At 48.7% G+C, this 18,193-nt stretch overlaps 2 protein-coding genes across 2 annotated transcripts; one reads left to right on the plus strand and one right to left on the minus strand.

Annotated features, from left to right (window-relative positions):
- Positions 1 to 3,325: 3,325 nt before the first annotated feature.
- LOC142469293 (histone H2A type 1-like) lies at positions 3,326 to 3,769 on the minus strand. Its single transcript, XM_075576224.1, has one exon. It carries the CDS (start codon positions 3,767 to 3,769, stop codon positions 3,374 to 3,376), a length of 396 nt encoding a protein of 131 aa, XP_075432339.1. The 3' UTR covers positions 3,326 to 3,373.
- Positions 3,770 to 9,259: 5,490 nt separating this feature from the next.
- On the plus strand, positions 9,260 to 9,640 carry LOC142469227 (histone H2B 1.1-like). The gene has a single exon (XM_075576183.1). It carries the CDS (start codon positions 9,260 to 9,262, stop codon positions 9,638 to 9,640), a length of 381 nt encoding a protein of 126 aa, XP_075432298.1.
- The last annotated feature ends 8,553 nt before the right edge of the window (positions 9,641 to 18,193 follow it).

The following is an 18,193-nucleotide window of genomic DNA, read 5'->3' on the forward strand; positions in this document are numbered from 1 at the left end:
CATAGGAAAGTCTAGTTTTGTAGCCCATTCCCACGTAAGTTTGTTTTCTTCTGTATTTTGTAATCCATTGTGTGTACGTCTGTTTCTATGGAATAAATGACAATTTGTTTTACTATCTTGTTTTGCTCAGTGAAGGATCCCGTTATAAAGGGGTAAATACCTGTTCTCCTGTGACAGAGACCATCTAGTGACTTGTGTCGATATAGCTAAGGTGGGCTTTTCAAAATTGCTCTGTTCGAAATAGCAGAGCAACCGGATTCGTTTTGAAGCCTGAAAAGTTTGCCCTCCTGAGACTAAGTCAGACTCGAGAACCAAGTTCACGGCTGGGATTGCAAGACGAAAAGAGGACAAGGATTACCGGGTGTATATCCCGGTCAGGGTAAGCTCATCCTAGTGGGCGCCCTACACCTAGGAAAGCCTAGATGTTTCCCCCGGACCCCCAGTAAGTGTATTTGTAACCATTTCTTGTGTAATTCTTCTTGTTGTATGTGGGTTTACCTAAATATAATACACTTTGTTTTTACTATAATGTTTTGCCTAATGTATGATCCTGGTAATATATAAATGGTGTTAAAAGTTCCTGGTCTCCCATGATAAGGGCGCCCGGAACAAGGTTCCGATCAGGATTAGCACTTGTTGTCTGTGGTACCTGCGGCTGCTCCGGCACCCGGTATCGCCAACTGTATAAATGGTCTCTCCGGTCCCACGCCGTCACAGTCAGTGATGGCGTCCACCTATAAGTGGTGTGGACTCTGGCTGGAGGGTCCCACTCTGAAGAGAGTCTCTTATCTTGCGGTGGCGTTCTGGTCCAAGACCACTGGCCGCAAGTATTACACGGCGTCACTGTGTCGCTGACATTATAGACTCTAATTGGGGCAGTGTCCCTATCTATGGGTCCGAAGCAGCCACAATATATTTAGGGTCTCAGGGCCTACCTTGGGCCCAAGGCCGCCAACGGGGTTGGGGGTGGGGTGGTCTGCCGGCGCTGGTGACCTGGGCCCACTGGCGGGGGATACCCGGCTAACTGGCCAGCGCTGCACATTTCCCCGACCTCTGGGCAGGACCTGCTGCTGGTCGCAGTTGGGCCCCGACTCTCAGCTGCCTTTAAGCCTCTTCTTATCTCTGTCTCACGCCATGAAGATTTCACTGCAGGCGTGCGATGGGGTTCTCTGACATAAGCGCGCGGCACGCCGGAAGCTGGGCCAAGCTCACTTCCAGCGTGCTGATGTCAGAGAGCCCTGTTGCGCAACGGCAGTGGAAGAACGGTGGCGTGGGGCAGGGAATGGAAGAGGCATATAGGCAGCTTAGAGCCAGGGCCCAGCCGAAACCAGCAGCAGGGCCTGGCCCGAGGTCATGGGAAATCTGCACTGCCAGCCGGGCCCCCCCAGCAAGCGGACACCCGCAGACACCGGGTCTGGCCTGACCCATGGTAAGTCTGTATTTTTAAATGTATAGGGGGGGGGGGTGTTTATATGTATTGGTGAGCTTGCTATATGTATTGGGGGGCTTGGGGATATTTTTTATATGGATTGGGGAGGGTTGTTTTTTGTATGCATTTGGGGGGTGGGGGAGGTTGAATATATTTGGGGGTTCGGGATGAGGGGGGGAATGACTGACCGTGCGGTAATTGTTGGAGGGAGAGGAGAGAAGGTGCGAGTGAGTAAAAGAAGGAGTAAGAGTGAGACACAGGGGAGAGAAAAACATGCAAGGTGGGAGAGTGAGAGGGGGCTAGATGGAAGGGAGAGAAATACATGGGAAGGGGGGGGGAAGAGAGGGGGCTTGTGAGGTGTAAAATTCAGGGGGACTCACAGTACTGACGACACGGGGGGGGGGCCTGCTTAAAATATTTTACCTGGGCCTCACAATTTCTGTTTGCGGCCCTGCTTGGGCCTAAGGGGCAAACAAAGCCTAGTCCAGGGAAACACAGCTCTCTGGACACTACCTCTCTGCTTCTGCTCCCTCTTCCGATTGGCGTGGTCCCTGCAGTGCACCAAATGTATCTTTCACAGTCCTCTGGGATACTGCAGCCTTATTGGCTGTATTTCCCCATCTGAATAGCAGCCCTTGGGGATTCTGGTGTTTGTAGTTCCCATGCGGAGCTAAACTGCAATGACCACCGCTCTGTCTAAGCTACTGCACATGCACGAAGCTCAGGGTAGTGATTGGAATATTATTACATAACCCCCAAACTTCAATGATTGTGTTAATTATATTGGCTGCCTATACTCATCAGTAATTAGCTGCATTACTGAGACTGAATAAGAAATATAAGGACTCATATTTGATCGCCCACGTACATCTTATATGATAACCTTCTATACTTTTGTCATCTGTTTAGTGTTCTAGTTATGTGCCTATCTAGCCCCAATTTTTTTTTATATTATTAACCATCATAAGGTATTTTAATTATTCAACTGGATCCTAGTCAATAAATTAGGGGCATTAATGTTATTTGTTTGGTTTACAATAGGCCTGTCCCTGAACTAGTCCTGTTACATCTGCCATATTATATTATTGGTACACATGCGAGGGCACCATTATGGGTACTTCTTTAGTGACATTACCTAAACTCTTTGTGTTGCTGTCTTTCTATACAATCATTATACTTTTTTCTAACACATCCAAATCAATTAGTTTAAGCCTTTTTGATTTTGCAGGTTTGAGGGAAATCTTTCAACAGTTGGTTGAATGCAATTCATTTTTTAATTGTTCTGACAAATGTTGCTCTGGCTTGCCAGTCTTTATATTTTTATGTAATCTCTAAATATCATTAATCTATATCACTAGAATGCAGTTTAATGCCTTGCTAATTTGTATCCGATTTTAAAACAGGTTTTAGAATTTACAATGCAAGTAATGAAGATACCGTTTGTAACACAACAGCGCCACCGTGTGGCATATAGTTTCAAGAGGTCTTTTATTCTAATGAATAACCGCAACTTCTATATTGAAGTGTCTTCATGGTATGAAATACAGATTTCCCCCTCAAGTTACAAATCTATAGCAGTGACTACACGTCTAACTGAACCCAAACCTCTTATTACAGGGAAAGCCAATATCAGTTTCCAAATGATTACTTCTATTCCTTTGTGTATCAACTGCAGTGTTATATCAAATCATTGGTGCTTCTCTCAACAGCACTGACACCTTCACACACATGCACTTTAACTATTAAACATTTAAAATATAAAGTGAGCTAACATTAGCAAAACAGCATTAACAATTAAAACCAACTTATAATATTGAGATATATTTCTATCTCCCTGCAGCAAATATGAAATAATGTAACTCTTTTTTGATATTGTGGGTGGCTCTGAAAAGAGCCTTTGTGTTGGGTATCTGGGGGTCTCTGCTCCTGGTCTCGGGGTGAAGCTCACTTGCTGCTCTTGGCCGGTTTGTGGCTCTCGGTTTTCTTGGGCAGCAGCACGGCCTGGATGTTGGGCAGGACACCCCCCTGGGCGATGGTAACCCCTCCGAGCAGCCTGTTCAGCTCCTCATCGTTCCGCACAGCGAGCTGCAGGTGCCGGGGGATGATGCGGGACTTCTTATTGTCCCGGGCGGCGTTACCGGCCAACTCCAGGATCTCAGCGGTCAGGTATTCCAGCACTGCGGCCAAATAGACCGGGGCTCCGGCACCCACACGCTGAGCATAATTCCCCTTCCGGAGTAGTCTGTGCACGCGGCCGACTGGAAACTGCAGCCCGGCCCGAGATGAGCGAGTCTTGGCCTTAGCGCGAGTTTTCCCGCCTTGTTTGCCTCTTCCAGACATCGTGTACAGTATCTGTCACAGTGCAGCGGTGACAGCGAGAGAAATAACAAACCCCGCCCCCTGTACCCTTATTTATACACTTATACAGCAGCAGCACTCCCCTGTGATTGGTCAGTTTTGAAATAAGCCAATCAGTTCCAGAATCCTGTATCCACCAATCATCGTAGTTGCAATACATCTGATGATGTCATAAAATGTCACATAACAAAATCAGCCAGTAGAAGAACAGAAGACTTGGGCTGCTCCTTTGCATACGATGCCTATAAATAGAGCTGCTGGGGGAGGAGTTGGACATAGATTGATACATTAGAGATAGGAGTCTGACTGAGTCTTTTGAACTGACCGGAGAGGCTGATGACTCCTCGAGTGGGTCACTTCCCATCACAGCGCCCGCCGCCGACACCACTTTCCAGAGTTTCAGTCGGGGATGTATTGACTGGCCCGTTTGGAGAGCCGCCGCTGCTGCCACGTGTGGGAGAGCTGCTGCTGCCACGTGGGTCATTGCCCATCGCTTTGCTTTATAGCTTTATTGCACTGTATGCTGAGTTCTGTGTGCAGTACTGAGCCCAGAGCTGCGACTTGCTGTGACCCCCGGCCTTGCCCCCCCCCCCCCTGCCTAGTGCTGTGCCCCCCCCTGTTTAGTGCAGTGCCCCCCCAGTGCTCAGTGCCCCCCCCCCCCGTGCTCTGTGCCCCCCCAGTGCTCAGTGCCCCCCCCCCTGTGTGCTGTGCTGCGCCCCCCTGTGCTCTGTGCTGTGCCCCCCCTGCGCTCTGTGTTGTGCCCCCCTGCGCTCTGTGCTGTGCCCCCCTGCGCTCTGTGCTGTGCCCCCCTGTGCTCTGTGCTGCTCCCCCCTGTGCTCTGTGCTCCCCCCTGTGCTCTCTGCTCCCCCCTACGCTCTGTGCTGTGCCCCCCCTGCGCTCTGTGCTGTGCCCCCCCTGCGCTCTGTGCTGTGCCCCCCCTGCGCTCTGTGCTGTGCCCCCCTGAACTTGGTGCCGTGCCCCCCCCTGCGCCGTGTGCTTTTGCTCCCTGCGTTGCGTGCTTTGGGCCGTGTGCTCACCGCCGTGCGTGTGTGTGGCTCTGATTTGGGCCGTGTGCCTGCCGCCGTGCGGGTGCGTGGCTCTGATTTGGGCTGTGTGCTCGCCGCCGTGCGGGTGCGTGGCTCTGATTTGTGCTGTGTGCTCGCCGCCGTGCGGGTGCGTGGCTCTGACTTGTGCCGTGTGCTCGCCGCCGTGTGCGTGGCTCTGATTTGTGCAGTGTGCTTGCCGCCGTGCGTGTGGCTCTGATTTGTGCCGTGTGCCCGCCGCCGTGCGGGTGCGTGGCTCTGGTCTGCGCCTTATTATGGCAGAGGCAAATGGGCCACCTATGGAGACTGCAATACATGATGCTGCAGAAGACATGGACAACACTTTAGTGAAGAAGAGAGGGCGAGCAAACTCTGATAGCTCCAATGGTTCTTCCCCTCCATCGGTAGCAAAGACAAAGATGCAGAAGCACAAGGAAGACCAAGGCATCAAAACATCAAACCGCTTCGAGCCACTTGCTAATGCCGATGACTGCTCAGGGCCCAGGTGCAACGATGAAGAGACTGCACTCCCACCCAAAAAGATTCGCATACCACCGGTAATGGTTAGGAATATGAAGACCCACAAGGACCTTGTCGACATCCTCACCGAGCACTGCACTTCCCCGTTTGTAGTTAAACCACGGGCGAACCACGCAAAGATCACTACCACAACTGTGGACGACTACCGGAGCTTAACGGACTGCTTTGCAAAGCAGGGCATAGAATACTACACCTTCCCACTGACGCGCCTAAAGACCTCGCGGAACATGGACTTCCAGTCAAGAGCGTAGCCCAATTGACATCCCCGGTGGACAAGACCAAGAAGTTCCCTTTGTTTATTGTCACACTGGCAGAAACCCCGGAGAGCCAGCCTGCAGATCTTACCAAGATTACCAAGCTCTGTAGCTGTGTGGTAACCACAGAAGCGCCAAAGGGCAGAAAAGGCCCAACCATGTGTTTCAACTGCCAACGGCTCGGGCATACCTCTGCATTCTGCCACCAGAAGCCACGCTGTGTGTGTTGTGGAGAGAACCACAACTCCAAGGAATGCCCACGAGATAGGAAGAAGGAGCCGGCGACATGTGCAAACTGCAAAGGCCCACACCCGGCAAGCTACCGTGGTTGCCCGTACCTCACAAAAGCAAAGCAAGAGGAACGGGAAAAGCGGACACCCCACCTGATGGAGCAGGCACCAAGGAAGACACCCACTACTCAATACCAACTTCCCCGCCTGGCGCCGGAGAGACAGAGGACCACAGAACACCTGATCCCAGACCTAGGCACGGCATCCACCCAGAGGATGCAAAACCCAGACGGACAGACCTACGCGGAAACTCTCAGGACACCATCCACCAACCCCGTTGAGGCGGCCAACCCGGACCCCGCAGGCGGAACCGCAAGCCCAACAAACTGGCTAGAGATCATCCTTAAAATAGCGAGCGCTATTGCGAGAATGGATATTCACCCCATTGTGACAATGATAGCGAATCTCATCCCGGCCCTTCTCAGGAGCACAGAAACTAACCACCATGGCAGCAACATCTAAACACAGTTCTGTCATCGTGATGTGGAATGCAAATGGTATCAGCAAGAAGACAGATGAACTCCTTCACCTGATGGAATCGAGGAATGTATGCGCAGCTCTGCTCTCGGAGACCCACCTTCAAGGAAACCAAAAACTAAGCCTGGCGAACCACAGGGTATACCGTACCGACCGGGCAACAGGAGCCAGAGGTGGTGGGACGGCTGTGATTGTTAACACACGGGTCAGCCATAATGAGATTGCACTACCACCCCTCCGGAGTATTGAAGCCACTGGAGTACAGGTAAAGACTGCAACAGGACCACTGCGACTAATTGCCACCTACTGCCCCCCTAAGGTGAAGCTACATTTGGGAGACTTGGAAGCTCTGCTGGACTCCACTGTCCCAACCATCATCGGGGGAGACCTAAATGCCAAACACCGGTGCTGGAACTCAAGGACAGCAAACTCCAGAGGACAAGCTCTTCTTGCTTACTCAAAGGAGAGTGACTTTGTAGTGGCTGGCCCTACAGAACCCACCCACTACCCAGGCACTGCAAGCCACACACCGGATGTCCTGGACATTGTCTTACTGAAGAACGTGAAACATTCTGTCCAGTTGGAAACCCTGGCGGAACTGACCTCAGACCACAACCCAGTTACCATTACTGTTGGCGACGAGATGGAAACCCACCAGCAAACACCCAGGTACAACTTCACCAGGGCGAACTGGAGCCTGTACAAAGAAGAGTTGAGCAACATCACAAACCCCCGCCCCTTGGACACCAACGGAGACATTGATGATGCTGTTAACACCTTTACTACCGCAGTCCAACATGCAATAGAGCACAGCGTCCCGAAACAGATGCTCAAACGCTGCTCCATCTACGACCTACCGAGCGGGATCAAGCAAGCGATTGCTGAGAAAAACAGGGCCCGACGCCAGTGGCAAAAGTTCCGCACACCTGACCTTCTGGTAAAGTACAACTCACTTGCCAGACTACTGCGACAGCAAATCAGCCAACACCGGGGGGAGAGGTGGGAGGCCGCAGCAGCCAAGCTGAAGGAATCCGACAACTCTGTTTGGAGAATGACCCGACGCCTGACCGGCAAGAAGGAGCCTAATCCACCGATCCAGGGCCAGACCCACCTGGCATGTAGCAACAAGGACAAGGCAGAGGTTCTCGCTGACACACTGGAGACAACTTTTAGGCCTAACCAAGCCAGCAAAATAGCACGGGAAGTTGAGCAAGGAGTTAACAGGCATCTTACCGAGCACCTACCAGAGACCGAAGCGGAAACCCTTGAAGGATGCACCAGGACTGAGATAATGCAACTTGCAGAAAAGCTGGCAAATGGCAAAGCACCAGGAAGTGATGGAATTACCAACCTGGCCATCAAGAAGCTTCCACCGGCAGCCATGGAATGCCTCACAGAAATCTTCAATGCATGCATACGGCTCCAGGACTTTCCTCAATCCTGGAAGGAAGCCAAGGTCATTGTATTTCCAAAGCCTGGAAAACCACGGAGGGATCCTGCAAACTACCGTCCGATAAGCCTGCTCTCTGGACTGTCGAAACTCCTGGAGAAAGTTATTCTTACGCGCCTCCGCCACTTTGCCTCTGGTAAAAACATTCTACTAAAGGAGCAATTTGGATTCCGGAAGGACCACTCAACCAACCATCAGCTGCTGCGAGTCGTTGACATAATAAGCCATGGATTCAACATCCACAAATCAACTGGAGTTGTCTTCTTGGACGTGGCCAAAGCATTTGACAGAGTTTGGCATGAAGGACTACTGCACAAAATGATCAACCTGAAATTCCCAAACTACCTGATTAAGCTGACTGCAAGCTACTTGCGGGAGCGCACATTCCACGTGGCTGTGCGGGAAGAGCTCTCAACAACACGCCCCATCCGCGCTGGCGTGCCACAGGGATCAGTCCTGGGACCTTTCCTTTTCAACCTCTTCATGAATGACATCCCCACAGACCTCCACAAGACTCAACTGGCACTCTACGCAGACGATGTGGCAGTCATCTCCCAGTCCTTCAGAGAGAAAGAAGTAGCTAAGAACATCCAGAAAGCACTAGACATGCTATCAACATGGTACAGCGACTGGCAAGTAGGACTGAACTCCAGCAAGACTACAGCTACACTGTTTACCAAAAAGAGGATCAAGGCACACCCGCCAATCACCCTCAACGGAGAGGCTGTCAAATGGGAGCCAAACAGCTCTTACCTAGGTGTAATCCTAGATAGCAAACTAAGCTGGAGAAACCACATTGAGAAGATTCAACAGAAGGCAACAACCAAGCTGGCAGCACTGTACCCTCTGCTGAAGACAAGGACCATGCCCATCAAGAGCAAAGTCAATGTGATCAAGGCGATCATTAGACCCACAATGACATACGCCTCCCCGGTGTGGAGTGGTTGCCACCAACATCAAAGATCATCTCTCCAAAAATTACAGAACAAGGCGCTGCGGATTGCGTCCAACGCTCCACTTCCTACAAGAATAGCAGACCTTCATAGGGAACTGGGTATCGAGATGTTAGATGAACATCTAAAGAAGCTCAACAAGAAATTCTACAAGGAACTGGACCAGAACTCAAACCCGCTGATCAAGAAGCTTGCTGCGATCTCTGCAAACCCATTTGACCGCTACCCACGACCCATCACAGCGCTGAACCTGTGAAACCAACTCAACTGTGGCAAGTAACACAGATCAAGAAGCTTCCTAAAGAGTGCGACAATACACTCAACAAGAGAACTTGGAGTAATGAGGCTCAAGCCTCGGTATCCAATATCACCACTGACAGATTTAATCTGTCAGTCAGAACAGAACGGTCAGTTTAGGAGTTGGACATAGTGTCTCTGCAGTTTGGAGAGGAAGCATCGCGCAATATGCCTGAACCAGCCAAGTCTGCGCCTGCGGCCAAGAAGGGCTCTAAGAAAGCTGTGACTGAGACCCAGAAGAAGGATGGGAAGAAGCGTAGGAAGAGCAGGAAGGAAAGTTACGCGATCTATGTGTACAAAGTGCTGAAACAGGTTCACCCTGACACCGGCATCTCCTCCAAGGCCATGGGCATCATGAACTCCTTTGTGAACGACATCTTCGAGCGCATCGCAGGGGAATCGTCCCGCCTGGCTCATTACAACAAGCGCTCCACCATCACTTCCCGGGAGATCCAGACCGCTGTGCGCCTGCTGCTGCCGGGAGAGCTGGCCAAACACGCCGTGTCCGAGGGCACCAAGGCTGTCACCAAGTACACCAGCGCCAAGTAACCCTGATCTGATCACCCACCTACAAACACAAAGGCTCTTCTAAGAGCCACCCACCTTACCAATATAAAAGTTATAATTCTCATGTTTAATCTGTTCGGGATAAAAGACCAGTATCACATGCAAATTGTGTTCTAATGTACATTGCACTTAATGCACGCTTAATTTTTTTGTTTTGTAGCTCTCATTCTGAGCTGTACTGAAAGATTTGCAGTATATAGCATGGTGATACTTTCTGTAAAGGTGTGCAAAGCATGTGATGGCTGTTTCGCATTTTAGCGCTTCCTACCCAGCCCTGTGTGTGCTATACTTGTATGTTACAATTAACCAGCGGAAGACCCGCAGACAAAGTACAAATCGCAGAGACTCCCATTCAGTTAATCTGCAGTTCTGCCGCATACCACAGGGTGACGCTGCAGTTAGGAATTGGATCCGTGCTCACGAAGCGGAATTTGGTATTAATACAATGCGATTATTTTTCCTTATTTATTTTTCGAGCTTCACTAAAATACAGATTATATGTACATGTCTCAGACACATGGTGCATTAAAGGATGCCCTTAACACTGCTTGGTATATAATACATCTGATATGGGGCATGTTCTAGTGCAGTTTGTGGTTAGTTAACATACAGACAATGCAATCCGTGTTTGCTGCAAGCGTTAGATACGAGCATACTTAATTAGCATATATAAAGTGGGCTATTTAATCGTTTGTCGAACATGTTTATTCAGTTTACTTTATTTAAAAAAAACAAACAAAAAAAAAAAGGTTTTACTGAAAGCAGCAAGTGATATTTCTCATATTCTTGTGTTGGATTAAATATTTTTAACATTCATTTAGAAATCCGTTAAAGCTGGTAATAGGTTGGGAGGTGTTACATTTAATTAATTGTTACAATGTTCAATCTGTTATCAGGGATTGCAACTTTTAGTATAAAAACAAGACCAAGCAACATTTGTTCCATCAGATTTCAGTAGCAGTTTTAAGTGGTTTTGTGATAATTTGTCAGAACTGTAAATCGCAAATATTTATCACATTCTGTTTTTATCGTATGGCCATAAATATAACCACACATGATGACATGTGTAAAACACATCGGTTTGGTGGTCTCGGAAGCAAAACAATTCACAAAATGAAGCTAAAGGCACCAAAACATTTCATATCTGCCATTCAAACAGAGACCACACGGTGGCAGTGTTGCTTTGGAAATAACCTGTATTCTGGAGACTTGGATTTAACACATGATCTGAATCAAAGGTTTCAACTCGAGATATTTCTGTGATACTGTATGTTTTGTGGCGTCCCTTAAATATAATTGGTGAGTTAAGTCAAATCAATTGGACTGTGGCACTGCTGCATCATTATTCTTACATTTAGGGTGGAACACTTAAATAGCCCGTAAAATAATACAGAAACATTATTTAGTGACATCTGCAAGCAGCAAAATGAACACAGAGCAAAACACACAACTACATATACTAGGGTGGGGGCTGAAACTGCCAAAGATGCCACATTTCCCCATATAATCTATAGAGGGGAAAGGGCAGCAGCACCATCAAAATAAAGGCAGCAAACACAAATGTATAACTTACATTAATAAGAAACACTTGGGGTCTTCCTTCACAATCCCAACAACATGACTTATTGTCAAATGTTGACATGTATTCAATTCCTTTCTCTATGTCTAAATCCAAGCTCTGCTCATTTCATTCAATGATGATATTTTATTCCAGTCACGTTGTCTTGCATAGTTTGGTTTCCTCATTCTTAGACCTGTGCCCTTAGTTACCATTACAATCAATGGGCTCTGCCCAAATCAATCATGGCTGCCGAGAACTTTGCCAATCATCACTATGGTGACCAAGCCTCTTTTTAAAGCGCATGAGTAGTAAGGACACCATTGCAATACATTACTATGTGTAGCACCTTTACCCCTACCCTCTGTGAGATTGGGTCGCTACCTGTATGTTTCCTAGTGCTGTGTATACCTGTGAGGAAACAGGAGGGCTCTGAGTTGCTCCGCGATGGTGTGGGGAGAATCAGGACAGGCTTTCAGGGTGCTTATTCTCTGTTGGCAGCGCCTCCAGTCAGCGAGGATCCTGTGTCTGCAGGATGGCCCATGCTGACACACCTCTCATCACAAGGCAGTGAAACACACTTTTGGATTGTTCAATGGATGTTTATTGCATATTCCCAGAATTTACAGCAGTCCTCATTCCCTGGAAGGTTACCTTAAGGCTTGAGGCTCATCTAGGTTTCCTTCTGGTACTCCTTCTGTATCCCCTAGTGGTATACAGGGTAGTTGTTATCACTCCACAGGGGACGAAAGAGACACACAGATTGCCAGTATATATCCTGGGGAATGTGCTTGTAACCCTGCCCCATAACAGGGCAGGTCTGATACTGATAGGCATCATACATTTTCATATGACCCAACCAGTATCCTCCCCCAGGCTGACACCCTCAGGCTGTTGCTAGGCCCGCCCCTGGATACAGTAAATATATCCAGGGCTGCAATAGCACACTAGGCCCTCATTAGAAAATCTAACCCCTCCAGTACCTGTCCCGAGCAGGAATTATACTGTTAGGGCCCACGGAAAGTAGTAGCGACCGGAGGCTATGCTACATGCGCATGTCCCTGACACCCAGCTTCACTTCGGAACTACACTTCCCGTGATCCCCGTGAACACAAATTTAGTTAGGAGGCTGCACGGTTGTGTGAAAGCAAACGGAGGAGCAAGAGGGGAAGCAGTGGTGGTCATGTATCTAGTGTTGTGAGGAGGGGGTGGACCTGAATTATCACATCATCACCATAACCAGGGCTTGACAAATAAACCAAAAAATCTACTCGCCACTTTGTCCCGCCCCCAACCCCGCCCCTAGTCCCGCCCCCAACCCCACCCCTAGTCCCGCCCCCAACCCCACCCCTAGTCCCGCCCCCAACCCCGCTTTAAAATAAAATATATATATAAAATAAATGTAATACATTCCTGGTAAGAACAACATTTGTTTTTGACATAAGTTTATTTATTGTATTACATTATACTACAATTGGTGTGTGTGTGTGCAGCCGCGGGGATCAGGTGAAGCGGGGACCAGGGAGAGAAGGGGGGAACACCCCCGCTACCACCTGCAGCCACGGGTGGGCAGTCAGCCACGGGGACCAGGGGCAGGAGACGGCGAGGGCCAGGAGATGGCGAGCAGCAGCACTCCCATTACTTACCCCTGCAGAGAAGGAAGGGCTCCATTCCGCGTCACGCCCTATTAGCCAATCAGCTAGGGGGATTTTTTTTTCAGAGTAAGGGAAAAGTAACTGGCCACCGGTCAATTTCCGTTCGCACCTGGCGAGTGGGCGACTGGGTATGTCGAGCACTGACCATAACCACCACCACCTAATGTTGAGATGGATAATTGAATGGACTAACTAGACAAGACTCTAGACCACCACAGATGCAGCGCGCAGTCCGGCGAAATAAGTCTCAAATTACAACAAGACATCTAATTTTTGGGTTGCCGGCTGATGATGTCACTCACGCACAGTTCAGGTTTGTATAACTTTCAAACTTCCCACTTTAAAGTGGGGAAGCTCTATGCTTTTCCTGTGTGGGTGGGCGGGATGGAGGGTGGGGAGAGGGTGGGGAGAGGGTGGGGAGAGGGTGGGGAGAGACAGTGTGGGGGGAGCGAGAGTGTAGGGTGTGGGGGAGGAAGAGGGTGGGAGGAAGAGAATGGGGGGGAGGAAGAGGGTGGGGAGAGGGATGGAGAGGGTGGGGGGAGGAATGGAAGAGAGGGTAGGGGGAGGTTTGGGAGAGATTAGAGAAAGGGTGGGGGGGAAGAGAATGGGGGGGAGGAAGAGGGTGGGGGAGAGGGTGGGGAGAGGGATGGAGAGGGTGGGAGGAGGGTGGGGGAGAGGGTGGGAGGAGGGTGGGGGAGAGGGTGGGAGGAGGGTGGGGGAGAGGATTGAAGAGGGTGGGGGAGAGGGTGGGGGAGAGGGTGGGGGAGAGGGTGGGAGGAGGGTGGGGGAGAGGATTGAAGAGGGTGGGGGAGAGGGTGGGGGAGAGGGTGGGGGAGAGGGTGGGGGGAGTTTTGGGAGAGAGAGAGAGTGGGTGGGGGGTGGTTTGGGAGAGGGGGTGGGTGGGAGGGAGAGAAAGGTTGGGGGGGATTGAGAGAGAGGGTGTTTTTCTGCGTACAGACATCCGTCAGGAACTTCTAGGCCTTCAGGAATCTGAATGACAGTAGGTAGGCAGAGCACAGTCCAATGACATCCAGGGAAGGATTGAAAAACATGAGGAAAAAATCCCAGGCAAACTCCGAAATAGACAGATCAATTTATTAGCAAGCTAATGCCATAACAGAGACAACACAAACGCACCTACGCGTTTCGTGCAAGGGCACTTTATCAAGGTGTCAGGAATCTGAGTTTGGGCGTCAAGAATTGTATCCAAGATATCGAAGGAGTTGGCCCCAATGATAAATCTTGAGGGAAGGATTGGCTCTGGGACTTCATCAGACTTATCTTCAGACAGGAATTGTCGAGATAGAGCATCGGCTTTTAAATTCTTAGTACCAGGAATATAAGAAATTACATAATTAAATATTGAGAAAAAGAGAGCCCATCGAGCTTGACGGGAACCTAGGCGTCGAGCGCCTTCTATATACAATAAATTCTTGTGGTCAGTTAGAATCAGAATAGGCTTCTCGGTACTTCAAGGAGATGTCTCCATTCTTGGAGCGCTAGTTTGATAGCCAGCAGTTCTCATTACCAACGTCATAGTTGATCTCGGCAGGGGAGAACTTCTTAGAAAAATAACCACATGGATGCAGCTGATCTTGAGAAGAACGTCTTTGAGAGATCACTGCCCCAGCTCCGATGTCCGAGGCATCAACCTCCAACGTGAAGGGAAGAGAAGTGTTGGGGTGATGCAATATAGGGGCGGTGGTAAAAGCTCTTTTTAAGGACTCAAACGCAAGACACGCCTCCGGAGGCTAGGAGGTAGGATCGGCATCTTTCTTGATCAAAGCAGTAATAGGAGCAACCACCGTGGAGAATGTATGTATAAACTTACGATAATAATTGACAAAGCCAAGAAATCGCTGGATGGCTTTAAGCGAAGTGGGCTTGGACCAATCTACTACCGCCTTCAACTTCTCAGGGTCCATAGTGATTCCTTTCTCTGAAATTATATAACCCAGGAAGGAAGTAGAATTTTGATGAAACATGCATTTCTCCATCTTGGCATAAAGGCGATTCTGGCGAAGACGAGAGAGTACAAGCTTGGTATGATGGATATGTTCCGACAAGGACTTAGAAAAATGAGAATATCATCAAGGTGCACAATGACAAATAAATTGAGAACATGGAAGGGACAAAGGATAAGACTTGCCTTTAGGCAGAACAGCCCCAGGGATCAAATCTATAGGACAATCGAAGGGTCGAAGTGGGGGAAGAATTTCAGAACGGATCTTATCAAAAACATCTAGGAATTAGTGGTAAACTTCTGGAAGGGAACTCTTAGAGAGATCCGCAGTCTCCAGGCCGGCAAGAGAGAGAGAATTAGAGGATCATGAAGGAATGTATGGAGCAGACCATAGTACAGGTTGTTGATCAGTCCAGTCAAATACCGGAATGTGTATTTGTAACCAAGGGAGACCCAAGATTATCTGTACGGATGGGGAGTGGATGACATCCAGCGATATTTGAGGATCAGGAGTCAGGATCGCGGTCTCCAGGGAGATAAAGGCTGGCTAGAGCGGACGTCCATCTATGGCTTCATGTCCTATAGGTGAGGATTTCCTTAGCATTGGAATCCGATTCTTGGTAGCAAAGTCCTGGTCCACAAAGTTTCCCCCAGACCCAGAGTCGATAAAGACCAAGGCAGCAACATGAAAATCTGTACCCTCCAACATAATAGGTAAAATAATTATCTTTGATAATCTTTTCATAGAAGAGGGGAGAGAAGTAACAGTACCCAATGAGATCCCCTCATACCTTATTGGGCACTGGCGTTTTCCCTGACGCATGGGAAAGCGATCGGCCACATGTCCAGATAACCCACAGTAGAGGCATAATCCTTCAAACCTCCGACGCTGTTTCTCCGCAAAAGACAGCTGATGGCTACCCAATTGCATGGGTTCGGATGTATCAGAAACTGGAACATAAGAATGAGAAGTAGGAGGAGGAAAAAACATAGTGACAGATGTACGTGGACAATGGCGTTCATTTTGTCTTTCCTGTAGGCGTTGGTCTACTCTTATACAGGTAGCAATCAGGTCCTCCAGAGCAGTAGGTCTCTCACGTGCGGCCAGTTGATCCTTTAGGGGTTCAGAGAGGCCTTGCCAGAAAGCTGCAGTCAGGGCCTCGTTGTTCCAGCCGGTCTCTGCTGCCACGGTCTGGAATTCGAGGGCGTACCTCGCCACTGACCGGTGACCCTGTGATATATGAAAAAGGGAGGAAGCAGCAGTAATCTTACGACCGGGGGTATCAAAAACCTGCTGAAACTCCTTCTTGAATGGAAAAAAATTCTGAATGAGTTCAGGTTGTAATTCCCATATGGGAGATGTCCACGCCAGTGCATCTCCGGTCAATAAAGCAATAATGTAAGCCACCTTTGATCTGTCAGTAGAAAAGAGAGAGGGAGTTAATTCAAATTGAATGTCACATTGGTTTAGAAAACCTATGCACCCTAGAGGTTCCCCTGCGTTCTGATTGGGCGTTGGCAGACGTCGTTCCTGCTGCATATTTCCCATTGGGGCAGAAGCAGTTAAGGTTGCTGGCCTAATGATTTGAGACTGAGTTTGTAACAAAGTGACTTCGGCTAATTTCTGGGTTAATTCAGAAAGTTGTGTGTCTAAGTACTGGAAGGGCTCCGTAATGTCAGTCATGGCTTGGCCCACCTCAGGGGGTCAATGTTTGTTGGGCTGAGCATACTGTAACGCTTGCGCGAGCCCACAAACGTGACCTGACCCCGGCACTGAGGTGGGAAGGACTATGCCATGCACCCACAGTAGCGGGGGCTTTTCCAGAAGGTTATTTATCAGCGTTGCTGGGTCTGGGTATGAGGGAAAGGATAAACTGATACTTGCCGGTGTCCGTGGGTTGGAGAGATACACGTAGTAGATGTCCGTAAGCCAAAGGTCTGGGATTGGAGAGATGCACGTAGTTGGAGTCCGTAAGCCAAGAGTCAAAGGGTGGACAGGTACACGTAGTTGAAGTCCGTACGCCAGGTGTCAAGAGCCAGAGAGAGTCCCCAACAAGCCGGTTCGGTACACAAAGGGTTAACTGCAGGAAACTAGACAGGGCAAGGCAAGACAAGGCACACAATGGTATAAAGGTAAATCTTTTATAAAGGTTCTAAAAATGTGCACTTACAATAAAATTGTATTAAAACAGCATGCATCACTTGTTTGTGAATAGAGGATAGATCGAATAGTGCCGTGGCTCACCCCGCCACCACCGTTCTGTGTCCGGTGGGCTCACCCACGCTCAGCTGCCTGATCACTCTGCATGCTGTTTTAATACAATGTTATTGTACGTGCGCATTTTTAGAACCTGTATAAAGATTTCCCTTTATACCATTGATCTGCACTCTGGGTACATTCTTTGTCTTTGCATTTCACCACTGCATTGGAATCTGAATTGGAGTGTATCAACGCCTGGGTATAGAAGATTTCATATATTCCAGCCACCTGTTGGTGCCCATATACCACCTTCATCTTGTGAGTAGGCTGCACATACGAGCCAAGACATCCTGTGAATTGACTCACACATATGTTTTCTGTCTGCACTTAGATTACTGTTTTCTGTTGTTTTTCCTACATGCTCACCCTGGGTTGTGAGAAAACGTATCTACCTTCTGGGGACCAGTGAGACCGTCCCTGCCAGATGGTTCGAGCAGGGAGTTGCAACGTTTAAATTTACCACATTATTTGGCACTATTTAAGTCACCAAAATCACCTTCACTTTTGATTTATTGTATTTTCAATCTTGTCACTTTATAGTTAGTGATCACTTTCAGTGTTTAGCGCCTGTTTTTGCACCATCACTTTGTCACTCAATAGAGTACATCCAGCATCTTGTTTCTTCAAAAATGTGACTCTTTGTCATGATGTTCATTAATTTAATTAGCTTTTGTCTGAAGACTCTGGCTATTAAGTCAGGCGATCGCTGGGTGCTTGTCCAAATGAAAGTTGTTCTTTAATCTGGGGCCTCGCTGGATTACATGTAAAGGTAATAAAAAAGTCTGGACGTCCATATGCACAAACATATGACATGGCATCTTGCGCATATCCGTGCATGTGTCGAGGGCTTCCGGTGAATGTAGCAGGTAGAATCATCATTTTTCCAATATTGTGAACGTTACCATCGTTGACACCAGCATCCCTGAGATGTATGTATTGATCGACACACAGTTTTTTTTTTAATTTAAACGAATGAAGAGAAGACGCTCAGTCTCAATTTTTGCATACACGTCAACAATAATCTGATGAAAACGTTGCTGACAATTTAAAGTGTGGTTGTGTGATCCATGTCGTATCATTATTCTGTAGGCGTAGAAGT

The sequence above is a fragment of the Ascaphus truei genome, chromosome 18 (assembly GCF_040206685.1).
Source record: "Ascaphus truei isolate aAscTru1 chromosome 18, aAscTru1.hap1, whole genome shotgun sequence".
Classification (NCBI taxonomy): Eukaryota; Metazoa; Chordata; class Amphibia; order Anura; family Ascaphidae; genus Ascaphus; species Ascaphus truei.